Source organism: Colias eurytheme, chromosome 29 (assembly GCF_061535395.1).
Source record: "Colias eurytheme isolate Ceu_HAF_F1 chromosome 29, ilColEury1 Martin Lab GWU primary, whole genome shotgun sequence".
Classification (NCBI taxonomy): Eukaryota; Metazoa; Arthropoda; class Insecta; order Lepidoptera; family Pieridae; genus Colias; species Colias eurytheme.
The window spans coordinates 3055157-3082159 of record NC_143008.1 but is presented as its reverse complement, the minus strand read 5'-3'; the positions used below and the strand labels follow the sequence as shown (position 1 = coordinate 3082159).

Genomic DNA, 27003 nt, shown 5'->3' with positions numbered 1-27003 from the left:
TTTAAAATTGAGAGTAGGCATTACAAAACTTAACTGAATTAGATCTATTTTTAATAATTTCGTTTAATATTATTTACTCCTTTCAAAAATTTTATTCGTCTAGAATATTTTTACAACTAGCAACCACGTTCATTTATATGTCAAACAGCTGATAAAATCGTCAAATGTCATTGTCAATGTGTCATTCCCCCACAGTACAGATTGGGCTAGGTACATCGTTGACTGTGTAAACAAAAACATTAATATTTAAATTCATTTCGGAGCTTCAGCCATTAATTTATTAAACGATGTTGGATTAGAAAGTAGTTCGGGCACTCTGTAGTTCGTCAGTGATTAGTGCTTGTTAATGGCGTAAATACAAAAAAGGAATGTGAATTGTTCGCTTTGTTTAAAATTGTAAATATTTTGATTTTTTTTAAACATGAAGTTAAAAGTGGACAGGGGTCTCCTCCCCGTGAAGATACATTTTTTCTTTTTCTTTGCGGGTAAGTCAGTTTTTTATAGTATTTCTTTATAAGTAATTACGTATTTTAAATTGTAAATTAGAACTTGGCGCGCAATATAATTAATTTAAATAAAATATTTATGTAACTATGATAAGAATAAAAATAAGTGTATAACATGGATGAAAATGGAAATTAATGCAAAACACGTTCTACAAAACTTCTTCTTCTTCAAATAAAATAAAATCTTTATACTAAACAAGTGTTTTAAAATAATTATAGCTTTTGTTGCACTATTTTTAACGTCTATTTAAATAAAAAAATAAGCGCTTTGAAGGCAAATTTATGATCAACTTACATTAGATTATTTTAAAATTTTAGTTATTTTATACATATTAATTATAAATAGATAAGAGTTATCTTGGTCTCTCTTGTGTATCTGAATTCTGAATCCAAGCAGTTATTTACACCTTCTTTTTGCTGCAAATCTATACTAATACAATTATAAAGAGTAAAGGTTTGTAATTATGTATGTATGTAAGTATGGTTTTCACGCATAAACTACTGGACCGATTTCAAAAATTCTTTCTCCATTAGAAAGCTACATCTTCACTGAGCAACATAGGCTATATTGCATTTTCAAAAAAATTTGAGATCCTTACCAAAAATGCAATAATGTAAGGTGTAAAAAATTCCTTAATAAAAATTCTGTCATCGCATGCGCTGCTTAATCTATTCCTTGAAGTACGAGGATGGTTCTTATGAAAAAAAACGTAAACATATAGGTACCACGGGCGAAGCCGGGGCGGACCGCTAGTACCTGATAAATTTCTTGATAAACTGAGCCTTAACTCACATAGAATGAGAATCAAAACCTTCAGTTCTATACTTATACACTATTATCCTTATATATATTAACTCTTGTAATACTTTTATGGAAGACTAGCTGTCCCCCCGGTTTTACCAGCATTGATCTGTTCCTATTGGTCGTGGCTTGATGATATTATAGTCTATAGCCTTCCTCGATAAATGGGCTATCTAACACCAAAATAATTTTTGTAATTGGCATAGTTCCAGAGATAAGCGCGCTCAAACAAACAAACTGTTCAGCTTTATAATATTAGTATAGATACAAAAATCAAAATGCTATCCATTTGCCCCCTAAGAGCAGCCGTACATGGACCGCTTCAAGCAGATTTGACTGACGGCTTGAAGCCGCGACCGTGCGGTGAACTATAGACATTCATCCACTGCCATACACAGACTGTTAGAGCAGTCGCAACTGCTTCAAGCCGTCAACTGCATGGTTTTTAGCGACCGACCGCTCGAGCAGTCCGTGTACGTCGCTCAGCCGTTAACTGCTCGAGCTACCCGTGTATGGCTGCTCTAATATAAGCCAATATAAGTTGTCTATGGATAAATCTGACCGCCTCCTTGGTACAATGGTTGACGCGTGAGCATAGCACCGAGGGGTTCTGGGTTCGATTCCCGGTGGAGACGAAGAAAAAAATATGTCTCGGTCTGGCAGGACACAGAAGGCTGATCGTGATCACCTACTTGTCCCTAAAGAAAGTTGATCAGTGAAACAGATGTATATAATGCATCTGCCCCTTACCCCACTAGGGGACATGGGACTTAACTATGGATAAATCTACCACTATCTCTTAGAAAAGAAATTTCAACTTGACTTACTTTTTATCTATAATTTTATAGAATGGAGTCAATGTCACATTCTTATCAATGTTCTAATGTTTTATTTATCTTTTTATCTAAACTACTACATAATTAGTTGTAGTTATATCTCTTCTGTGCTTTTGTTTGTCACTGAACACCACCTAAATGGCTGAACTGATTATGATGAAAACAAAGTGTGTGTTCATGTTGATTCTACTGTAGTTTAGAATTTAGATTTAAAAAATAGGAATGCGATTGCAATAAAATACTTTTGACTAATCTATACTTCACTACATAGTATAAAACAAAGTCGCTTTCTCTGTCCCTATGTCCCTATATCCCTTTGCACGCTTAAATCTTTGAAACTACGCAACGGATTTTGATGCGGTTTTTTTTAATAGATAGAGTGATTCAAGAGGAAGGTTTATATGTATAATAACATCCATTAAATAGTGGAGAAGTACTGTTATTTTTGAGGTTTCTAATGTGATGTCGTAAAAAATTACATGTTTTCCGCTTACATTGCAAACGCAGGCTGAACCCTACGAGTTTTATCAAAATAATGTACTAAGCGTTGTACACATTGAAAAAGTCCACGATGGTATATGTCTATCTCTTATGGATAACCCACAATAACTTTTTTGTCATTTACTTTTTACGACAAATAATGGTTAATTTTCGAAGCGATTTTAACCAATACATTATTTAATGTTCAATTACATACATTGTTCATTTAATATAGATCTATATGGCCCTTTACACCGTATGATTTAAGTGAATATTTTCGAAGATATTACAGATTTAAAAATTGCGGGACGTAGCGTTTGCGGCGGTACCGGCCGGCCGCCATTGCACCCGTGCGAAGCCGGGGCGGGTCGCTAGTAATATTATAAAGCTGAAGAGTTTGTTTGTTTGAACGCGCTAATCTCAGGAACTGCTGGTCCGATTTGCAAAATTATTTTAATGTTAGATAGCCCATTTATTGAGGCTATAGCCCTATAGGCTAGTTGATCATTACGCTAAGACCAACAGGAGCGGAGCCACGTGGGTGAAACCGCGAAGCGCAGCTAGTTTTGATATAATTCTGTGTATATTTAGTGGGCCTAAGTAAATGTTGAAAATAATATTTACAACCCTAAGTGATAAGGGTGTCCTTTCAGAACAAAGTCTATCAGGTCAGCTAATATAATTAACTAGATGTGCCTCGTGGTTTTACCTGCATTGCTTCATTCCTAGCAATCTTAGCATGATGATAATATATAGCCTATACAGGAACCATGAGTCCGATATAATAAAATCTTTCGGAGTTGGATAGTCCATTTATCGAGGAAGGCTATAAGCTATATATCATCATGCTAAGACCAATAGGAGCAGAGCAATGCGGGTAAAACTGGGGGATGCAGCTGGTATTATAATGTGGGTAAATGATAAAGAAATTCAGGGTCAATGCCCTTTGCTTATCAAAGGCGCATGTTACCATTATTATGAATTATATAAAATTTATTTATTATCGATATACAGTTATAATTGTTTCATACGTATGAATTATATTATTGTGTGTTCTGTAAAAATACTGGAGCTGAAATTATCATATTTTGTGTATGATAAGTTAAATGTTGTTGTTTTTTTTTTTCTCTTTTCATTGCATTTGTTTTTACTTATTAACAATTTTATTTCTTTGTTAAATAATCTCTCTCTCTATATAAAAAAAAATAAAATCTACTAATACTTATATTATGTACATACTTAGATTAAAAAAGATGGTATTCTTTAGGCGCGTTGAGAGTTAAATTTCATTTTGTCATGGCCATTACCGTCAAGCCATGGAGTAAGGTGAAGATTTTGGTATTTTACAATTTTGCCAAAGAAGTTTCACTGACAGGTGTGCTCGGCACACACGCCCTTTTCACCATTTCGTTGGCCTTTTTTTGAACTCATTTTTTACTCATCATAACAACTGATCCTTATCCACGTTAAAATCCATCGAATACGCTACAGCCGTTGCAGCGTGTAAACGAAACACACACGTTTCTCACGAGAATACAGTAAGCGGCTATGTACCGCTAGTTCACGGCCAAGGTCTGCCAAATAGTGACTTCCTGAGTTGTCACATTTAATAAAATAATTGTGTAGTTCTGTATGTATGCGGGTACGTAGTTTAAGGCTTATACATGCGCTAATAACCTTGACCATACTTGACGGATCTCAAACCTCTCCCGCTGCACCTTCTTTTTTCCTCGCATTTTGTATTTAAAAAGATACCAATCAGTGAAACAAAAAATCCTCGTCAGGGACTGTTGTGTAACTGATAATTTATTAAACATAAAATTTTCAGAGCTCTAAGTCAGCAGGTTACGAAGTTTATAGAGTATTTGCGGAAAAATCGATGACCACGGCACATTTTTTTTCTAGAAATCTATTAACTTTGGAAAAAAGTCCTCGCGAGCAATTAAAGATCAAAGACCATCCTATTTTATATATTTTTTTCGGTATTGTGCTTTATGTTGTACCAGACTTTATAGAGGTTGAACATAGTCGAAATTGCCGGGAATTGCCGGGTAACGCCTTAAATGTCTGTAAATCAGAAGTGAAACTTCTTTGGCAAGATTCAAAGATACCAAAATGGTCGCCTTACTCCATAACGTGACGGTATTGCCATGATGTGACCTTGAAATTATACTCTTATCCGCCTAAAGAAGTTTCACTTCAAAAATCTATACTAATATTATAAAGCTGAAGAGTTTGTTTGTTTGTTTGTTTGTTTGAACGCGCTAATCTCGGGAACTACTGGTCCGATTTGAAAAATTCTTTCGGTGTTAGATAGCTCATTTATCGAGGAAGGCTATAGGGTATATATCAACACGCTACGACCAACAGGAGTGGAGCCACTGGGGTGAAACCGCGCGGAGCAGCTAGTATCACATAAAATAGCTTGCATCTGTTTATTAGATAGGTCAAGGTCGATCTTTCGTGGGCTCCCAGGCTATTCATGGAAAATAGTTTTCCGTTTGCTGTTTCACCCGCGGCCGCGTTATCTACAACTGAACAAATTATTTACTGAATCCTTCCTCGAGAACCACACTATAGTCACTATTGTAGAAAACAAAATTTAAAATTGTGAAGGTGTTTTGCTTAGTGTTTTGGAGTTTATAGCGAACAGAGTTACAGACAGATAGAGGCGGCAAGGGACTTTGTTCTACATAATCTTAATACCTATATAATATTTCGGGACAATTTTCACACACGGCACGATCTGATCCCATACTAAGCTTTCGCTTGAGTTTATCTCTATAAGAACCTACCTTGTACTGCCTTTGTACATTAACAAAAAATAGCCGAATTGGTCAAGCTGTTCTCCAGTTTTACACTTAACTTTTGGCGATTATTTTTTAATATATAGCAGGTATTAATACATCTACAGGAGTACATACTATCACCATCATTAAAATACCAAATAAAAAGTTAAAACATACATGTTTACAATTATTGCAGACGAGATCCAGCTATTAAATAATAATAATAACTCCATTGTCTAAAGATTAAGATAACAATTATAGTGTCATTATGTTTATCGGTTTATTATAATGCTAACATTATTGAGATAAAACTGATAATAGGTATGTGTATTTGTTCTTTGGGAAAGTCCGTTTTGAGATGAATTATAAAACATAGTTAGCTGTAAATAATTTTGAACTGAAGCTAATAAGTTTCACGAAATCAAACTGATTCACATTCACAATGATTTTTATTCATGTAAATCAGTTGATAAAGTACAATCTACTGATACAACCAGTAATAGGGAAGCCCATGATGCTAAATGTGGTTTTATTCACGATTTACTCGAGCGTCACGGGATGACGGGAACCTATTAGAATTGGTAGATAAATATATAGCGTATAGCCATAGCGAGAAGAAAAGGTCCTATAATGTTTTCACTTTCAGCGGTGGGGAAGGGTTTTTTGATTTTTCGCGTATTTTATTTAAAGCCTATAGTGATATAGATGTCCTGACAGAATGTTTGTCGATTCATCGAATATTCATCCATACTTAATATTATAAATGCGAAAGTAACTCTGTCTGTCTGTCTGTTACTCAATCACGCCTAAACTACTGAACCAATTTTCATGAAGTTTGGTATGGAGATATTTTGATACCCGATAAAGGACATAGACTACTTTTTATCCCGGGAAAATGACGCAATCCCGGAAATCCCGCGGGAACGGGAACTATGCGGGTTTTTCTTTGATTGCGCGGGCGAAGCCGCGGGCGGAAACCTAGTAGAATATAGAATTAGAAACTCATAATCCAAACGTACATAAAACCTTAAAAGCATGAGCTTCTTTGCAGTTGTGTAAAATCCGTAACAGTTGTGTAAAAAGGTAATTTAAGACAATGTATTGCAAAGTTGTAGACGACATTGAAACGTAAAACTACATAGGTATTGTGTTAAATAATTTATGATTACATAACCATTCTGAGGTTCTACATAATATAAATCTACTTACATAAAATTCTATATTACACTAGCTGCGCCCCGCGGTTTCACCCGCGTATAAAAATGGTCCAGCCATTTCGAAGATGCCATGGAGAAAATACGGGATACCATATCTTTTTGTATTATTATTAGACGGTCGGTTAAACAACTGGGTGGTAATGTCTCTGATAGTCTATTCTCTCTTTGACGTAGGTATAATATTGTAATACTTTTATTTAGAGACTAGCTTTTCGCCCGCGTCTTCGCCCTCGTTTTCAAAGGAAACCCCGCATAGTTCCCGTTCCCGTGGGATTTCCGGGATAAAACCTATCCTATGTGTGAGTGTCCTGTTATCCTGTATATGTGTGCTAAATTTCATTATAATCGGTCCAGTAGTTTATGCGTGAAAAGTGAAAACCATACATACATACATGCATACATACAAACCTTTCCCCTTTATAATATTAGTATAGAAGTATAGATAAGCTAAACAGAACAATTTCCATGTCACTACATCTGACGAATCTAACTTAACTATCATGAGCGTTTTTTGTTGGCAGATTATATGGTATACCAAAATCTTTTTAACTATGGAACCTAGGTAGACCACTTTTATCAATACTCAGTGATTTAAAAAGAAAAAAGACTACACAGACTACAGACAGATAACTCTGAATGATTTCGTATGTATAGCTATATTCTATACTGTGCCCCGTGATTTTACCCGCAGTGCTCCGCTATTGTTGGTCTTAGCGTGAAGATATTATATTGCCTATAACTTTCCTCGATAAATGGGCTATCAACACCATCAAAATATATTTTTGTGAGCTGTCTATTCGCGAGAGTTGCATCAAAATTATTCAATCCATCGCGGCTATCTGTTCAAATAAATAAACATCCAACCTTATCTAACACGTGTAGATCGCATGCTTCTCATATCTACAAGTATATTGTGATTGTAAAATTAATTTATTACTCTGTTTTATTGAAGCGAATTCGCTCGTTATAATTAACAATGTTTGTTTTGAAGCGTAGAAATCTTTGAAACTAGCTGTTCCCCGCGGTTTCACTCGCATTGCTCTGCTCCCGTTGGACTTAGCGTGATGATATATAGCCTATAGCCTTCCTCGATAAATGGGCTGTCTAACACCGAAAGAATTTTTCAAATCGCACCAGTAGTTCCTGAGATTAGCGCGTTCACACAAACAAACTCTTCAGCTTTATAATATTAGTATAGATTATATGAACTAGCAGTTTTCTTGGCTCGAATTGATTCTGAAATGCTATGATATATACATTGATACACAAACATACAAATAATCATGAACGAACTAGACGGCCTGATTTTCGATTGAATAACTGCACCCAATATACAAACAGGCATATTAAACTTCGATACAATCTCTGTTGAAATCGCACAGCTAGTCATACAAAATTCGCTCCGATGCGTATAGCTTGACCGCAACCGCTGTATCGCGCCCTAGGTATGTGCGGTTTCGGCGGGGACCGGGCAAGAAAGAGCACGTTAGAAGTTAGAAAGAAACGGAACGGTCGGTACTCTCACCCGCCCTCGCCGCGCACATCCCTATACAGCCCTACAGCCACTGTGGTCAAGCTATAATAAAGAATTTTTTGTCCACAGCATTGGGACCACTTTTGCCTCAGATGAATGTATTCGGGCGGCAGCTAGGCGTGTCGCCCGGGGTCATGGGCATGGTGACGGCGGTCCTGCCCCTGCTGTGGGCAGCCGCTAAGCCCCTGTTCGGGTACGTCGTGGACTTCTGGCCGGTGAGTAGCCAGGGTTCGGGTGGGTAGACCGTTTGGACCTTAGTGCTTTGGAGTATGAGTGTAGGATCAACAATATTATAAAACAAGTAGTCGTTTCGAATTTGTTGTATGGGAGCCCATGTTTATTTTACTGTTAAGCTATTGCATAGCTTCTATCGCGGGCTTTAAGCGTGGGAACCAAATCCAGAAATTTGGTAACGAAAAACCTCACGCTCCCCACTCCGACGGGCGCGGAGGTGTGGCTTGAAGGCATAGCATGCAATAGCTTTACCGCGGCAGTCACCGAGTGCCACACGTCTTTTTTTATTTTATGTTTGTTGTTAAAACAAAGTAAAAACATATTTACTGACTTTTTCAAATGTCTTACTTTCACGGTTCATGAGATACAGCCTGGTGACAGACGGACGGACGGATGGACAGACAAACAGACAGCGAAGTCTCAGTAATGGAACCTTACTATAGATTTTTTTTAAACCCCTAAAGTGCTAGGTATTGCCAAGTAAAAGGGAGACAAACGCTCTTTATTTTGTATTATTCAAGGCTTTGTGTTTTTTTTTTTTCAATTTCAGAGCCACAGAAAGCTAGTCTTCATGCTACTCATCCTCGTCATGTCGGGATCGTACTGTTGTCTCTGGTGCCTGCCGATGCCAAAAGAAACGAACGTCAGAGTTTTAGAGTCTGTATACAGCCTTAACGACACGATTTTTCTAAAGCCCTACGACGATAAAGAGCAGTTGAACAAATTCAACTGTCATTGGAATTGCTCCACAGATGATAAATTCAATGTGTACCTGTCAAACTCATCGTACATTAGCACTATGTATGTGGACGGAAACGTCGCTAATACATCTTGCTCGCTCTTACACATGCAAGTGAATAGCTTGCGAGAGGGAGACATAACATGTTTGCCAGTTAAGAATTGTAATTTGCTGTGCTATGAAGAGAACTTTAATAGGACTAAAAGGGAAGATTCGGGATTTAATAGTATGAATGTGTCAAGTGGAATTGATAAAGTTGTGGAAAATGAGGGTAGTTTTTATGTCACGGCCACGTTTTGGGCATTCGTCGTTCTGATGTGCGTGGGGACGGTCGCGTTTAATGTTGCTAATTGCATCGGTGATGCTGTGTGCTTTGATGTGTTGGGTGAGTGAAAATTTTTGTTTAATTTAAATATTTTCTGAAAATGTTGTTCTTATTGATAGTGAAATATTCTGTAGTTGTTTGTAAACATCCCTGTATGTATGTTCAGTTTAGTGTATATAAATGTATGTTCAGTCTTCAGGCCCAGTGCGCGGAGAACAGCGTTAGATACTCGATTACTACATTAGCTCGAAACTTCGGTTCAGTATTTGACTAAATAAATCACTATACCTTAGTTTAGGTTAGGTTTGTGACTAAAAACTGACAGATTTTAAATTTGATATTCCAGTGCCCAACCGGGGCTCCCAATACGGCGCCCAGTGCGCGTGGGGCACCTTTATGTAGAATAGATACACTGTAATCGCGTTAGTTCCTAAGCTTCGGCTCAGCATTTGACTAAATAAATGCCTATACCTAAGTTTAGGTTAGGTTTTTGACTAAAAACTGACTAATTTTAAATTTGATATTCCAGGGCTCAGGTCAGGTCAGGTGGAGGTCTCTGGAGGAGGCCTTCATCCTCGCAAACGAGGGTTTCTTATAATAGACTATGTTTACGATGTTAATAACTCAGGCCCCGGAACCACAGACACAATAGATAATCTATTGTGTTTGGGACCGATCGGGCCGCTTGGGGCTCAATGGGTTAAATTATTGTAAAAGATTATAAGTTTTTTGTATTTAACTTTTTGTGAGAAATAAAAGGCTTTTTTATTTATTCCAGGGCCAAACCGGGGCTCCCAATACGGGGCCCAGCGAGCGTGGGGCACCGCCGGGTACGGTATAACCGCTTTACTCGGCGGTTGGCTCATTGACATGTACTCGGGGACATATAAGGATTTCACACCAGCGTTCATTATAGCCCTAGTGGCTACTGTGGTTGATCTGGCCAGTTGTAGGGCCCTGACGGTGAGTCGTATATGTTTAAAAATAATAATCTATACTTCTATACTAATATTATAAAGAGGAAAAGTTTGTAATTATGTAATGATGTATGTATGTATTTGGCACAGACAATCTTTAGACCCTGAGAAAGAACATAGGCTACCTTTTATTGCGAAATATGTACCACGGGCGAAGCCGGGGCGGACCGCTAGTAATAATATTATAAAGAGGAAAGGTTTGTAATTATGTATGTATGTATGTATGATTTTCACGCATAAACTACTGGACCGATTTCAAAAATTCTTTCAATAAAAAAGCTGCATCTTCACTGAGCAACATAGGCTATATTGCATTTTCAAAAAAAAATAGAGATCCATACCAAAAATGCAATAATGTAACCCAAGGTGTATAAAATTCCTTAATAAAAATTCTGTCATTGCGTGCGCTGCGCAATCTATTCCTTGAATTACGAGGATTGTTCGAATAAAAACGTAAACATGTAGGTACCACGGGCGAAGCCGGGGCGGACCGCTAGTGTTTAAAATAAAGTTTAATGGTCCCTCTTCACAATGGGCAGCGTCTTTCTATACTAATATTATAAAGAGGAAAAGTTTGTAAGTATGTATGTATGTATGTATGTATGTATGGTTTTCACGCAAAAACTACTGGACCCATTTCAAAAATTCTTTCACCATTAGAAAGCTGCATCTTTACTGAGCAACATAGGCTATATTGCATTTTCAAAAAAATTAGAGATCCTTACCAAAAATGCAATAATGTAACCCAAGGTGTAAAAAAATCCTCAATAAAACTTCTGTCATCGCGTGCGCTGCGGAATCTATTGAAGATAGAACAAAAAAATGTTCTACGGTATTATAGAATGGATCAATATCTACAAGAAAGTCCGCGATACCATATGTCCATCTTCAGTAGTTATGTTACTACAACAACTTTTTTACGTTTTCAAAGTAAATAGAAGTGCCGACAGTAATCAAACCATGTTATCCATACACATATATTAATCCTTATCCCATTAAATGATGTTTTATTATAGACTGTTTCAATACCAGCAAAATACTTTTTAAATGAAAAGAATTGGATATTCCATTCAAAAGATATAACGAATTTTTAAAAGTGTCAATCTACAGAAAATAGTAGGTATACTGTTCGAACGGTTCGAGCAGGCCGTAGTGCGGGGGTCACGGAGGAATTCTACCAATATGCGTCTTGACGGAACACAGTGGGGTTTTGGTCGGTAGGAATCCGACATAACCCACGGCCCCTCCCCCGGAGGCCGTGGGTATCTATGAAAGATTTCCCCACTAAAACAAAAAAAAAAGGCCGTAGTGCGGGACGGGGTAAAGGTGATTTTCATGTGATTAAAATTTAAACCTATAGTCCGACCTATAGTAGACTTTTCACTGTTACGATATCGCTATCTATGCGGGTGAAACCGCAGGGCACTGCTAGTGTTAATATAAAGCTGAAGAATTTGTTTGTTTGTTTGTTTCAATGCGCTAATCTCAGGAACTACTGGTTCGATTTGAAAAATTCTTTCGGTGTTAGATAGCTCATTTATCGAGGAAGGCTAGAGGATCATCATCATCATCACATATCACGCTTTATAGCCTTGGCAACGGTAACGAAACAGGCATGTCATAGAAATAAAAAGATTAAGAACTTTCTAATTTACGATTTTTTAAGCTATCATGACCCACATGACTAAATCCAAAAAAATATGAATAAAAAATGCTTATCCGATTTTTTCACGGAAAATTAGCATTGCAGTTTATTCGTGCGTGCATTCCATACGCTACTTATTACTGACTATTATTTTACATAAAAAAGTAAGTCTTTTTCACGTATTTTTTTGTTTTTTCACAGCTACCCTCACTATCGAGTCCCGAAGACTCCGGCAAGGCGCTACGGGAAGTGTTGAAAATACCACGAGTTGTTGTTTTTATCATTTTCGCGGTTGTGGCTGGCACTTTTGATAGCTTCATCATTTACTATATGTTTTGGTAAGTACTTTTTTATTGTAATACTGTTGCCCGCAGCTTCGCTTGCGCGGAAAAGAAAAATTTTCATGGTATAAGTTTTCATCCCCTATTTTACCCCTTTAGGGGATGAATTTTCTAAAATCCTTTCTTAGGGGACGCCTACGTTATGACATCTACCTGCATGCCAAATTTCAGCCCGATACGTCCAGTGGTTTGGGCTGTGCGTTGATAGATCACTATATCGGTCACCTTTGAGTTTTATATACACATATATTAGTGTTTATAAGTAAAACTTCTTTAGGCGTGTAGAGAGTAAATTTTAAGGTCGCTAACAATACCGTCACGTCATAGAGTAAGGCGACGATTTTGGTATCTTTGAATCTTGCTAAAGAAGATTCACTTCTGACACGTGTGCTCGGCCCTTTTTTACGTTTTTAGGATTCCGTACTCAAAGGGTAAACGGGACCCTATTACTGAGACTTCGTTGTCTGTCTGTCTATCTATCTTCAGGCTGCATGTCATAAACCCATCAGCTGGAAAGCTGTAATTTTCACAAATGTTGTATTTCCGTTGCCGCTATAACAACAAATACTAAAAATTAAAAAATAAAATATAAGGGACCCCCCATAGTACGGAACCCTTCGTGCGCGAGTCCGACTCGAACTTGACCGGTTTTTTATAATATTTATTCGTATTTTTTCAGGTTTCTGGAAGATCTAGCCGAACAGACGGGATCTATGGCGCAAATAAAACTGATAGAGGGCGCAGTTGTAGCCGCGCAGAGTTTCATCGGCGAATTGTTGTTTTTTTTCTTTTCCGGTAAGTAAACAGAATGAAAATAAAAAATAGGTCAAGCGCGAGTCGGACAAATATCGTCGGTTGCAAAAAAAAGACAAAAAAATGTATTAAAATTTACCCCAAAATACACTTTGGAACAATATCAGCCAGCGGTGAAATCGGATTTTAGTGATAATTTTTTTATATTACTTACTAACTGTGCCCCATGGTTTTACCCGCATTGCTCCGCTCCTGTTGATCTTAATGTGATAATATTATATAGTCTACTAGAGGTCCGCCCCGGCTTCGCCCGTGGTACCTAAATGTTTAAACTATCCTATCTCTCAAGTTGGATCGAACTGCACATGGTGTGCGAATTTTATTATAATCGGTTAAGTGGTTTAGGAGTCCATTGAGGACAAACATTGTGACACGAGATTTATATATATATATATATATATATTAAGATATTTAATTAATTATTTAATAATATTTATTATTATAATTAAAAATTACAGGAAAAATAATAGACCGTTGGGGTTACGGTGCGACGATGACGTTTTCTCTTTTCTGTTACGGAATCAGGATGATATTCATCTCTTTCATACAGCATCCATGGCATTTGGTGTTTATTGAAGTGAGTATATGTAGCTATATAACGTGGTTTTACTCGCGTTTCATGTTATAAAACTATGTCAATTCTAGGATGTAAGTTTACAATGTTATGTGGCGTTGCTTCTTTTATTATCTATATTTTATTGTCTGTGGCGTTCCGAAACGGAATTCAAATAGATTTAATTTTCTCTTACCTCTCTCGACCGTTAATTTTCTCTAGTTAATACGTACCTAAGACCAAGACACAATTTCATTGTCTCATGTTTACCTGTATAGACTGAACTCATTGTGGTGAAACATTGTATAGTATTAACATAATATTGTAATAGTGAAAGATTGATTAAAAGTTTAATCTACAATCTACAACTTTGACGACGCGGTTGGCGCAGTGGTAAAGTAACTGCCTACTGAGCCGACGGTCCCGGGTTCGATCCCCGGTCAGGGCAAATATTTGTGTGATGAACTCAATTATTTGTTCTTGGGTCTGGGTGTTATTATCTATATATGTATTTATTAAATATATATTATATTTATCGTCGCCTAGTACCCACAACACAAGCCTTAACTGAGCTTACTGTGGGACTAGGTCGATTTGTGTAATAATGTCCTATAATATTTATTTATTTATTTATTATTATTATAACTTTCATTTTACATGGGTAACAAAACCCCATAGTTACTTACCCTATTTTAACTATTTTTATTTTTTCATTTTTTAATAAGTAAGTATATAACAATATTTCATAGTTCTATTCTTTAACGCAATATTATTTAAACTAATATTTCTATAAGACTATGCAATGCTTACTTTTCATTCTATACTTTATCAGAGATCCCCAGTCTATTATTTTTTCCAAATACCGAGCAGTATCTTTATCATATTTGTATTATTATCTCTCTCCATAATACACGGGTACCACCAGAAGGAAGATACCCGGTCCTTTGGAAGGCTTACGTGGGGACACAGGTCCAACACGCAGAGGCCCTTTAGAGAATTTAATGTGTTGTGGGACACCAGCCGCAGCCTGCCCATGACTGCACTATAGAGATACAGCCCTGGGCAGTCCGCGGCCAATGTAGGACTATTGCAGAAAAATGGAAATGAACAAAACTGGGTTATGGAAGGGGGTGTTAGATGGACTGGTATATTGGTTCTATGGGGACTATGGACGTCTGCCTTTTCAATATTAAAAATTGAAAATAATGGCAGACGGTGACTCGCCAGTTCGGTCGATGGGCTCCCAAAAAGGTTACCGAGAATGGCAACAAGGGGGCAACATCAGCTGAACGGCTAGGGGTGTAGAGAGGTGCGGCACCGGTTTCACCATCGCGGGCCCGCAGGCCCGGAGCGGGTTTCCCCGCTATTACGCCATTAGACACTTCCACCCCCGAGCATATAGCTCTGGCGGCTCCACTCTGGACGGCCAAAATATTATTTATTTTTTATTATTTATTTATAGATGCACCAACAGTAACTCAATTTGTAACATTATATAAGTAATCGTACATAAAGTCTTAATCTAAATTGGCTACTAATTATAGGTACATACAGCATTACTTGAGAATTGGATTGAATTAAGTATTTAATTTAAATAATTATACACAGAAAAAAAAATGTCAGATATAGAGCAATGTGAAAACAATATTGTCAAAAATAATTATTTAATAATTATTGTACTAGGATATCATACACTACACTATTTTATGTTTCAGTATAGATATTATATATATTCGTTCTATAAAATATATCACTTTGTTTACCATTTTGCAACCCTTTTCTGTATTTTTACGTCATTTTTCTACGGAACCATGTTATATAAATACTTTTGCTAGAGCATCCACTACCTTGCAATACATATTCTAATCCAACTTTTACATAATTAATTCCAGAATTACTTTATTCTCCTAAGCAACACTATACATTTTTCCTTTTTCACCTCTTTTACTCTACTCCAATTCCAGGGTATAATGCAAGGCCATACATACGCGCTATGGCCTATGCTATTCTACAATAGCAGGCTATGTTAACTTCCAATATCCTAACTTTTCTAGGGTCTTAATAAAAACATCTTTTACTCTAATTTCTCTACTTTATACCCCACTATTTATCCTACACACTCTACTATTGACCCTACTCTAATTCCAGGGTATAATGCAAGGCCCCACATACGCGCTATGCTACTCTACAATAGTAGGGTACGCGGCTCACGTAGCACCCGAAGGATATTCGGCTACCGTACAAGGGATCGTGGCGGGAATGGATGATGGCGTTGGTAAGAAATTAGTTTATTTTACAGCTATTTTTAATTAAAAAGAGCGAGTGTGCCGAGCACACGTGTTAGAAGTGAAACCTCTTTGGAGTATGGAAAAAAAATATTAGAATATACAACTTGAACATAGTTATCAATTTTATACCACCTAGAACTAACTTCATGTTTAAATTTAGGTGTCGGTGTGCGCGCGCATCGTAAAAATTCACTCTCATCATTTTTCTCCATCGCGCCAAAGATAGAGATATTTAGATATTTTTTTTTTTATTTTTAAAAGAAGTATAAGTTCAAAAATATATTTTTGGCGGTATAACCATGATACGATCTTGACATTTTACTCTCAACGCGCTAAAAGTTTCACTTCAAAAATTATTATTCAGTTTTACAGCATTAAAGCGAGATTTTTTAAGGAGTAGAAAAACATCGATGACTATGTTAATTTTAATTTAAGTTATGTACCTTATTAGTATTTCTAGTTACTTACCTTACTTATATAAGTTACTTAGGTACCTTAACAGGTTGGTATTTTTAGGTAAGGTTATTTTGTGAGTCTAACTTTAAAAGTTAGATCGTCTTATATTTTATGTTTATTTTTCTTTAAAATTAGGCTAGAATTAAGATTAAAATAGTGTATTTTATTTTGTTTTCTCTAATATATTTTTTCTTGTTTTAATTGTACTTCATTAAAATGAGTATATTTTTGTTTTTTCTATAGGTTTTGCACTGGGATCTCTAGTGGGGGGTCAGTTATACGCGAGTGCGGGGGAGAGGGGCTCGTTCCGTATACTCGCGGGGGTTGCTTTGATTGCATCAGTTTTACACGCGGTTCTGTTCAAGTTCGTTACTAGGAAACGGGGTGAGTTTTTTTTTATTATTTTTAAATATTTATTGTTATAGAATATATTTTATAGCTCTGGGGCCGTATTATGACCTCTTATTTCCAGACAGTTTACGCCGTAAATTGACTGGCAAATTCAATTTATGATCGCAATAACCAATCAGGGTGAATTATGGTATTATATGAATTTGCCAGTCAGTAATCAGTAATACGGCCCCAGCTCTGCTTTTGAAAGTTAAATTTTGAAAAGTTGTTAAGTAATATGTTTTTAATAATTAGGATATTTGGATTAGTTTGGCGAGCTCAAAATTGTTTTTGAATAGATTTAAATATAATAAAAAAATGCCCGCAAAATAAAATGTTAATTACATTTGATTTTGTTGATTTTTTTTTTATTTATTAAAATCTGTTCAGCCGTTGTAAGTGTAATGGTGTAACCAATGACTCTATTATACTAGTAGACGCGGCATACGCCAACATCATTGCACTAAAAAACAGCGTAATTAATACATACCTACTTACTAACGCAATATCACCAATACAGTTGTTCTCTCTTTCACTCTCACGCACGAGACATAATACATGTCTCACTCATGTACTTCGTAATAACAACTGCCGATTAAAATATAAAAAGAACGTCCAGCCACGACGCTGAATGGTGCGTGACTAAGTGAAACTCGGGCACTTAGCTGAGTTTTTTCTTGCCAAAATAGAGAGCGGGTAACGTATCTAGCTTTTTTATATATCATAGGGTGTAACAATAAAATATGCATATGAATTAACAACTAATATTCTTGAATTTATATTTTTGGTTTTATGGCATTCAAATGCTTTTATAAATATAAATTTATAAAGAATAGAAAAAATTCGATCACTCAGCGGGACTCGAACCCGCATCCTTTCGCGCCATTCCGGGGCGGATGCCTGACCAACTCGGCCACTCGTGACCCGCCAGAGCGATCGAATTTATTCTATTCTTTCAGTTTTATGTGTCTGAACTCTGAAGGGACACACCGCGCGCCATCTATTGAGATGATTAACAACCATTTCAGAGTTCCTTGAGAGAACCTTCAGAGTTCAGACACATAAAACTGAAAGAATAGAATAAATTCGATCGCTTAGGCGGGTCACGAGTGGCTGAGTTGGTCAGGCATCCGCCCCGGAATGGCGCGAAAGGATGCGGGTTCGAGTCCCGCCTCGTGATCGAATTTTTTCTATTCTTTATAAATTTATAACTAATATTCTAACAATAAAAAAAACTTCAAATGACTGATTTTCATTTTTTTGTATATTTTCGATAGATCTAGGAATAAAGTATTTCTTATACACTCAAGTGATGAGAAAAAATTTTTTTTAGTAAATGATTATATTTACAATGGCGACATTTTGATAATTAATTTTTTTTTATTTCAGTTGTTAAAAGACAGGATGTGACGCAAGAGGAAGGAGAGAAAATGTTGCCAATTCAACACAATAACTCTATATATAGAGAAACAGTGTTGCCGGCTGAGAAGACTGATAGATAGTGCTGTATCGATATTGATGCGGTTCCCCAATGTGATAGCGTACCTCAATTTTTGAAGGATTTTTTTTAATATACGTATTGTTGAATTTTGAGGTTTTTTCTAGGTTAGGAATGAAGTATTAAAATTTTTGTATTTGTGAAAAAGCAATAACTTTTTGTAAGTATTTTGGCAGTTTTTATAAAAATTGTATAAATAATTAAGATATACGCTATTTTATTTTGTTGGTATTAACTACGAGAAAACATTAAAATTATATCATTGTAAAACATATAAATTATTATTCTAAGAGCTTTCAGATAAATATGTATATAGAATATGTGGCTGTGTGTTGTTTGGTTCACAAATTTCATAGAAAGTTATTACATTTTGATCATATTATTTTCATTAAAATCGGTTCAGCAGTTCAAGAGATACGAACCAAATTATTATTTAAAGTCTGATATGGATTTTTTCCATATTGTTAACCATTGTTACCATATTTGAGGCTTTTTTAAATATTTTTCTTGAAATATCTTAAAGTAACTATTTTTTTTTAATAATAATTTAATTTTTTTTTGATGGAAAAATAGAAGATTTTTAGAGAAAAGAGAATTAAAGATTTCGGTTCTTGGGTCGCGGGTTCAAATCCCGCCAAAATGTGCCCGTTTTCGTTAAGAACAAAAATATTTTAATGCCCTTATAATAATCAATTATTTATTGTATATTTAGTTTTTTTCTGTACCTATTATGTACAATTCTTTGTGCCATGAATTCTTTTATTTTTGTACCGAATTTATTAAGAGGCTTTATTAAAAACAAATTTTAATATTTTAGTTGTTATATTTTGTATTAAAATGGATGTGTTATGTTGGAATGAATAACAGACGGAATTTTATAACTTTCATAATGTTAATACATTTTATATTCAATAAAAGACTTAATAATTTACTTGTTTTATTTATTTATAGATATATGTAATAGAAACTTTAAGCAATCATTGACTAGCTTTCCGCCCGTGTTTTCAAAGTAGAACCCGCATAGTTCCCGTTCCGCTGAGATTTCCGGGATAAAACCTATCCTATGTGTTAATCCAAGTTACCCTCTATATGTGTGCTAAATTTCATTGTTATCGGTGCAGTAGTATTTGCGTGAAAGAGTAACAAACGCAGATACAAACTTTCGCATTTATAATTAAACATTAAATAGGATAGATGGCGCTGGACTACTATAGATTAAAAATTAAAAGTTAAAAACTGTTCATGTTAAAGTCCTATGAAAATTATTTCTTTAAACAAGGCAATTAAATAATATACGAGTACTCTACTACTATCAATGTGAAAGTGAGTTTATTATTTGTCATTCTTCCCTTCGCAAAAGAGATAATATTGTATGGTATGAATTTTATGTGTGCATGATGTCTGACGTCATTACATTGGTTAACGCGTGATCGTAGCACTGAGGGAACCTGGGTTCGATTCCTGGTGGAGAAGAAGAAAAAACCATGTCTCGGTCTGGCAGGACACAGAAGACTGATCACCTACTTGTCCCTAAAGAAAATCGATCAGTGAAACAGATGCATGCATAATGCATCCGCCCGTTACCTCACTAAGGGACTTCACTTTTAGTTAGGAAGCTAGATAGTAATATAGGTTTTTTTTATAGTGGAGAATGTATTCAGGCATACCCAGAGCGCTCGGGGAAAGTACCCTGGGTTATGTCGGACTCAACCTGCAGAGTGCAGGGACCTACCGACTAAACTCCACTGTATTCCGCCGTGCCGCTGTACTGACGGAGCCGCGGGTATTCGGTAGAACCGCATCCGCAGAAAGTAATATAGGTTACGCTAAAACGCAGTAAAACATCTCATGCCTTTGGAAAGATCCATTATGATGCACATTTGATACACTTCGAAATTTATAAATTCCAATAGATGGCGCTGTATTAAAATGATGCATGTATGATTATTACTGCTAATTTTATTGACGGTGCTAGCAAGCCGTGGGCGGAATCAGCGGAATGCTGTAGTAAAATAGCATTGTATTCAACACTTCAACAAAACGACATTAATTAATCTTCATACATGTGTGAACAAGAAAGAAATGAATTACAAAACCTGGTAACCTATCGAAAATTTCTGTTAATCTTAAAACTCCGAAAACGATTGGTAACTTTTAAAAGACAATATGTAATGAATGACAACTTTAAAAAAGCGAGAGCGAGTGTGCCGCGCAAGAAGCTTATAGTGCCGCGGCAGCGGCCAGCGAGTGCCAGACCCGATTCGTAATTGTTTTACTTACCCACTTTAGGTAGGTAGGAGGTTTTTGCGTCAAATCCGATTCAATAAGTTAGGTTTGAGTTTGAGAAACAACATAATTTTTTGAAATATAGAACCGATCTGTATTAAAAAAAATGTGTTTTTAAAAAATCTGGCTTTCGTGCATATGTATTACGGTCATCTGGATTTTGTGCATTTAGATTTCGTGTGTCTGGATTCTGGATGGGCAAACGAAATTCGGAGTTGCGATTTCTTATATGGCAAACAACTAATGAAAAAATGTCCTAACGTTTTCAGGATTATGATACTCGGAATATTAAAATTCGAGATTAAGATAGGTAACCATACACATATGTCTTGTTACGGTATAGAAGTTCAGAGCATATGTACATTTATAGAAGTTGATTTTGTATACTCACTTGGGTAAATCTTATAAACTATCAGGAACTCTAAGGCCATTCTACTAGTCTCCGAGACTTGCAGGATACTTGAATCGCCTGTGCGTATCGCAATTCCAATCCCGTAGGATTTCCGGGATAAAACCTATCCTATGTATTAATCCAAGATCTCTCGTATTAATATTATAATATTATATAGGAATCCTACTAATAGGATAGGATACATTTAAATTCAACCTTATTCCTATGGTTTAAAGTTGAATTTACAAAGCATTTTTATATATGTGTTCGTAAGATGAACATTCATTTATATTGGTGGATCTATTGTATCATATTTAATAACTTTATGGATATAAATAAAACACAATATTTTCAAAATTATTTATTCAAAATGACAACTTATAATAATAATGTTTATCACAAAATAATAACATACACATTTACTTTTCTAGTATAACATGATTGAGAGGAATTATTGTATGTATTAACATAAATGAATGTAACAGCATTTATAGAGAATTCTTATACATAAACACAAGAATCTGAATTTAAATTTAAGAAAAAAATATGTAGTATAGTGGCAAAACTTAAAAAAAAAACAAATTTTATTCCTTTGTTATATAAAAAAATAAATTTCAAAACAAATTTTCTCACCCTTCAATGGCATTAGTTACATTAAAATACAAATTAAACACTACTTTCTTTACTTAAAATATAAAAACTATTGTGCGCTTAAAACACAAAAACACTTTAAAAAACTACTCTTACATCTAACAGTGTTCTTAAAACTAACGACGAATACAAAATATGGACGAAAATAAAAAAAAAACTTTGGCATAACATTCGAACCAAATATGATTTACCCCGGAACGAATACAAACCCTTTAAAAAAATAAACTATGTTTTTTATAAAATACTATAGATACCTAATAAGAAAATTGATATGTAATTTAATTTTTTTTTTTGAGATTCATTTAATTACAAAACCAATACATATTATAATGAAAATATTTAAATTTGTTTTTCTGGTTTGTCAATACAAGAGCAAAAATTTTAAAACGAGAACATCATGCAGAAATTTTATAGATTTACGGCCTTACTTATAAAAAGTTAAACAATGGATAAATTTCTACCATTTTCTACCATAGCTGTGTCCTGCTCTTGCATGAAACGTCAATCATAAAAACAAGACAGGTTATTGCAATAACTAATCCATTGCAAAGCGAATGGGTAACATTTTATTAGTAAGATCGTATATAAATAGACAGATAATAATAATATAATATGAAGAACTCCGTTCTCCTTCTATAAAATGTATAAATAATTTTCTACTTTCTCTTGAAAATATATTAATCAAGCTTAATAAATTCAAAAATATCTTTATTGTTGGAGATATAAACATCGATATTAAACCAGAGAATAATGACCCTAATAGCTCACCTTATCTTGATTTTTTACACGGTCAAGGATTTTTACCCGCTCATTTACTTCCTACAAGGGAAATGAATTGTCTTGACCATATTTTTATGAAATCGGATTATACTGGCACATCTCTCGTCTTTAACACATTTATCACCGACCATAAAGTTGTATTTCTTAACCTAAATTTTAAATCAAATATCAATATAAATAAAAACATACATAAAATTAACTATGAAGGTGCCATTAGTCATTTATATAATACAGACCTCAGTAAAATTCTCGATATAAAAAATCCCCATTTAGCTGCTGAATATCTCACTACTGCAATCATGAACTCCTTAAAAATAAATACCAAAATTATTTCTCTTTCTCGCAGTCAGAAAATTATTAAACCTTGGATAACTATTGGAATGTTACGATGTATACGTACGCGAGACCGCATGCATTTAAAATTAAAAAAGCAGCCTAATAACATGACCCTAAAATTAACATATTTAAGATATCGAAATTTTTGTAATAAAACTTTAAAAAATTTGAAATTAGCATATGAGAGATCGGAATTCTCAAAAGCAAGCAACAACAATAAGTTAATATGGAACAAATTAAAAGAGATAACTAATTGCAAACAAACGAAAACTCCTCCGATTGATTTACTCTCGTGCAACAGTGATCCTAAAATTTCTATTAATAAAGTTAATCACTTCTTTGGTTCGGTTGGGAAAAATCTAGCTGCTAATATTAAACTAAATTCTAATAATAATTTTGGTACTAATTTTCTTGAAAATCAGCAAACTAATCAATCAACATCTATGGTTCTCTTGGAAACAAATGACTTGGAAATCGATGGTATTATAAGTAATTTAAAAGATAGTAGTGCATGTGGTTGGGATGGTATCCCAACCAAGTTCATTAAAAAGGCGAAACACATAATAATTCCTTATTTAACTAATATATTCAATTCATGTATAGCTAAAGGCATATTTCCTAATGTTTTCAAGAAGTCGCTTATTCATCCTGTCTATAAGAGTGGGGACAGAAAAGATGCTAATAATTATAGACCTATCTCTGTGCTCCCTGTCCTTTCGAAAATATTAGAAAAAATTCTTAATAAACAACTTGTTAACTTCTTGGAGAAATATAATCTACTCTCAAACTTCCAATTTGGTTTTCGAAAGGGCAGGTGCACAGAAGATGCAGTTAATCACTTGGTTAATCAAATAGGTAATCATGTCGATAAAAAACAAAAGGTCCTAGGTATCTTTTTAGACTTAAAAAAAGCATTCGACACAGTTTCTGTTCCGATACTTTTGGAGAGGATGGAAAGGTATGGTATTCGTGATGTTCCGTTAAAAATTTTTAAAAACTACCTCGAAAATAGATTTCAGTGTGTTAAAATAAATGATCATCTTAGTGATGACTGTCCTATGTTATTCGGTGTACCGCAGGGAAGTGTGCTCGGCCCAACTCTCTTCTTAATATATATAAACTCTCTCTGTAACTTAAATCTTGCCAATGGCTCAATTATTAGTTTTGCAGATGATACTTCACTTATCTTTCATGGAGAGAGTTGGGCTGAAGCGTGCCTCCACGCGGAGAACGGCATTAGAACTGTTTCAAATTGGTTGCGAAATAGTCTACTCACCTTAAATCTGGAAAAAACTAATTTTATTGCGTTTAGTCCCACTAATTCTTCTCAACCACCTAATGATTTTATATTAAAAGTTCACAACTGTGATACATTCAATTCGAATATATTATGCAATTGTTCTACTATAAAAATGGTTCCACACATTAAATACCTAGGAGTTATAATCGATAACCTTTGTAAATGGAAGCAACATATTGAACTTATAACCACTAGAGTTCGGAAACTGTCGTGGATTTTTAAAAGACTTAGGGTATTACTGGAACACAATATCATATTTATGGTTTACAAAGCTCTTTGCCACTCAATTATCCAATATTGCATTTCGGTATGGGGTGGCACTTTCAAAACGTCGTTAATAATTCTCGAGAGAGCACAAAGAGGCATTCTCAAGGTCATTCTTCATAAACCTTTTAGATATCCAACTGACCAGCTGTATAGGGAAGCTAAAATTCTGAATGTAAGGCAGACATATATATTGCAAATAACACTTAGACAACATAAAATAACACCCCTTTGTGCTGTCTCTTCTGGTAAGAGAAGAAAGGACCTGGTATGCTCTAACCTTATTCCGCGTACTGGTTTCCTTCGTCGCCAATCTTCATACATGAGTATATTTTTATATAAAAAGGTCAATAAAAGCCTTTCTATACACAATCTTACCTTAGTAAAATGTAAAAAGAAGGTTACAGAGTGGTTGCTGACCCAGAATTATTCAGATACTGAACAATACATAGTTCAAATAAAAATTTAGCAAACCTCTATCTATGGCCACTACATCCACTCACGCGCTAACACACTCATACACACATACATTCACACACACACACACTCGTACATACACACACGCTCACACATACATACAAACACGCGCACTCATTCAAACACGCACGCACAACATATGAGTATATCTACTAAACTTGAGTAAAAAAAAATGTATAATTTAAATTTTATTTTGTATAATTTTGTATAAAAATAGCTAAATTACCTAAATCATTATTTAAGTTAATATTATGCTATAGTTCTGTTATTATTGTGTCATTAAGGAAGGTGGACCCCAAAATACAGGCTGTCCTAGTTTGGGGTCCAAATGTTACATGTTTGTACCTAACCCACAAATTGATCAATAAATGATTTTTATTTTTTTATTTTTTTTTTTTTAACTTTACGTAGTTCAGAAACTGAATAATAACTTATATGCTCATCAATTTATCCATGTTGAAATCCTTTTGGGAGTTAAAAACATAAATTTGGTGTCAAATAATAATATTTACAAGTGAAAAATCATTATAACTGTCAACTGTAATATATTTTTTCACTTAAATTTATCAAATTCCAATATTTTTTTTGTATGTTTCCAATACTAATACAGTTTAAAAATCATTCATTAACAGCCTATGTTTGTCCACTGCTGGACATAGGCCTCAGTCATGGCACGCCATTGAGCCCGGTCATTCGCTCGTTGTCGCCAGTTATGCCCAGCAACCCTGCGGATGTCGTCACTCCACCTTGTAGCAGGGCGTCCTACGCTACGTTTGCCGAGCCGCGGTCTCCACTCTAGTACATGTGTGCCCCAGCGGTTGTCCGTTCTGCGGCACATATGACCGGCCCAATCATTAAAAATCATTAACACAGATAAATTGAACGAACTTATAAGAGATAATGTTGCCAGGCTAAACAGGTTTGCAAAGTTTCGGGGTTACCATATGCAAAAAAAAAATAAAAATAAAAAAAATACTGTTTGCTAAGTTGGTCATGAGCTAACGCGTATAGCACCACGCAGGAATTATTGTTTATAAGAACTTAAGAATATGTTTTTTTTCTTCGTTTGTTGACTTTATTAAAAATTGTATGAAATTCTTAAAAAATAATAGACCAATGAAACTCAAACAAAAAAATAAATGGACGCCTCATATAACATTATAAAAGGATTCGAAATTAGTTACGAAAAGGATTATTTATAATGAAAGACTCGAAAGAAGAAAAAATCAAATAAATTATTAATTAATTAATTAATTAAACATTATAAAGCTGAAGAGTTCGTTTGTTTGAACGCGCTTATCTCAAGAATGGTTCCGATTTGAAAAAATATTTTGGCGTTACATAGCCTATAGAGATAGGAAGGCTATAGAGTATATATCATTACGCTAACAGGAGCGGAGCAATGCGGGTAAAACCGCAGGGCACAGCTAGTAGATAATAATTCTAACATTTGGAAAGGTTTTCTTTTACGATTCTTCAATAAACAATCGTCTATCAATCGAAATGTTGAAAACTTTCTAATATATGTCTCAATGTGTTAAAAAATTTGTTAAACTAAAAATACCGATTGTTCACACTCCAAATTTAATTTAGAAACATCAAGTATGGTTACTTTTAAGACCTCGATAAATAGCGATTCTTCGTAATAAAGAAATACGAGATTCATTGCTTTTGTTTTCATTTTTATCTATTTCTTCACTATCTGTATTTTTCATACAGTTTTCGTTAAGTTCCAAACGATTTTCACCATCAATTTTTCCTATATTACTTAGCCTATTTCTAAGTTTTAAAACATCAGATCTATTATCTATAACTTTATCAGAATTTTCTATATTCTTTTTATTACCTAAATTATTACCAGTATTAATTATCGACTGATTACTATCTAAATTCCTATTTTCTAAATTTTCTTTGACATCTACAAAATCGTGAGGTGTCCGTAAACTTTTATATTTACTTAAAATCTCACATCGACGAGCTAAATTAATTTTTTTAACTACTTCAACGTCATTCGATATTTTAAAATCTTTAAATGTATCTGTAATACCTTCAAGATAATTAACGTCATCTTTAAAATTATCTTTATTTATACTAT

General features: G+C 34.8%; 1 protein-coding gene across 2 annotated transcripts; it reads left to right on the top strand.

Annotated features, from left to right (window-relative positions):
• Window positions 1–192: 192 nt before the first annotated feature.
• Window positions 193–18566, top strand: LOC149896126 (major facilitator superfamily domain-containing protein 6). 2 transcript variants are annotated; one of them, XM_090117793.1, is made up of 10 exons: window positions 193–485; window positions 8234–8379; window positions 8949–9522; window positions 10241–10425; window positions 12286–12422; window positions 13105–13220; window positions 13697–13815; window positions 15940–16066; window positions 16779–16919; window positions 18315–18566. In XM_090117793.1, the coding sequence occupies exons 1-10, from the start codon at window positions 422–424 to the stop codon at window positions 18425–18427; spliced, it is 1722 nt and encodes a 573-aa protein (XP_089973919.1). In that variant the 5' UTR covers window positions 193–421; the 3' UTR covers window positions 18428–18566. The 2 variants fall into 2 exon arrangements, with proteins under 2 accessions (XP_089973919.1, XP_089973920.1); XM_090117794.1 differs by lacking the exons at window positions 15940–16066; window positions 16779–16919; window positions 18315–18566 and adding an exon at window positions 15756–15836.
• The last annotated feature ends 8437 nt before the right edge of the window (window positions 18567–27003 follow it).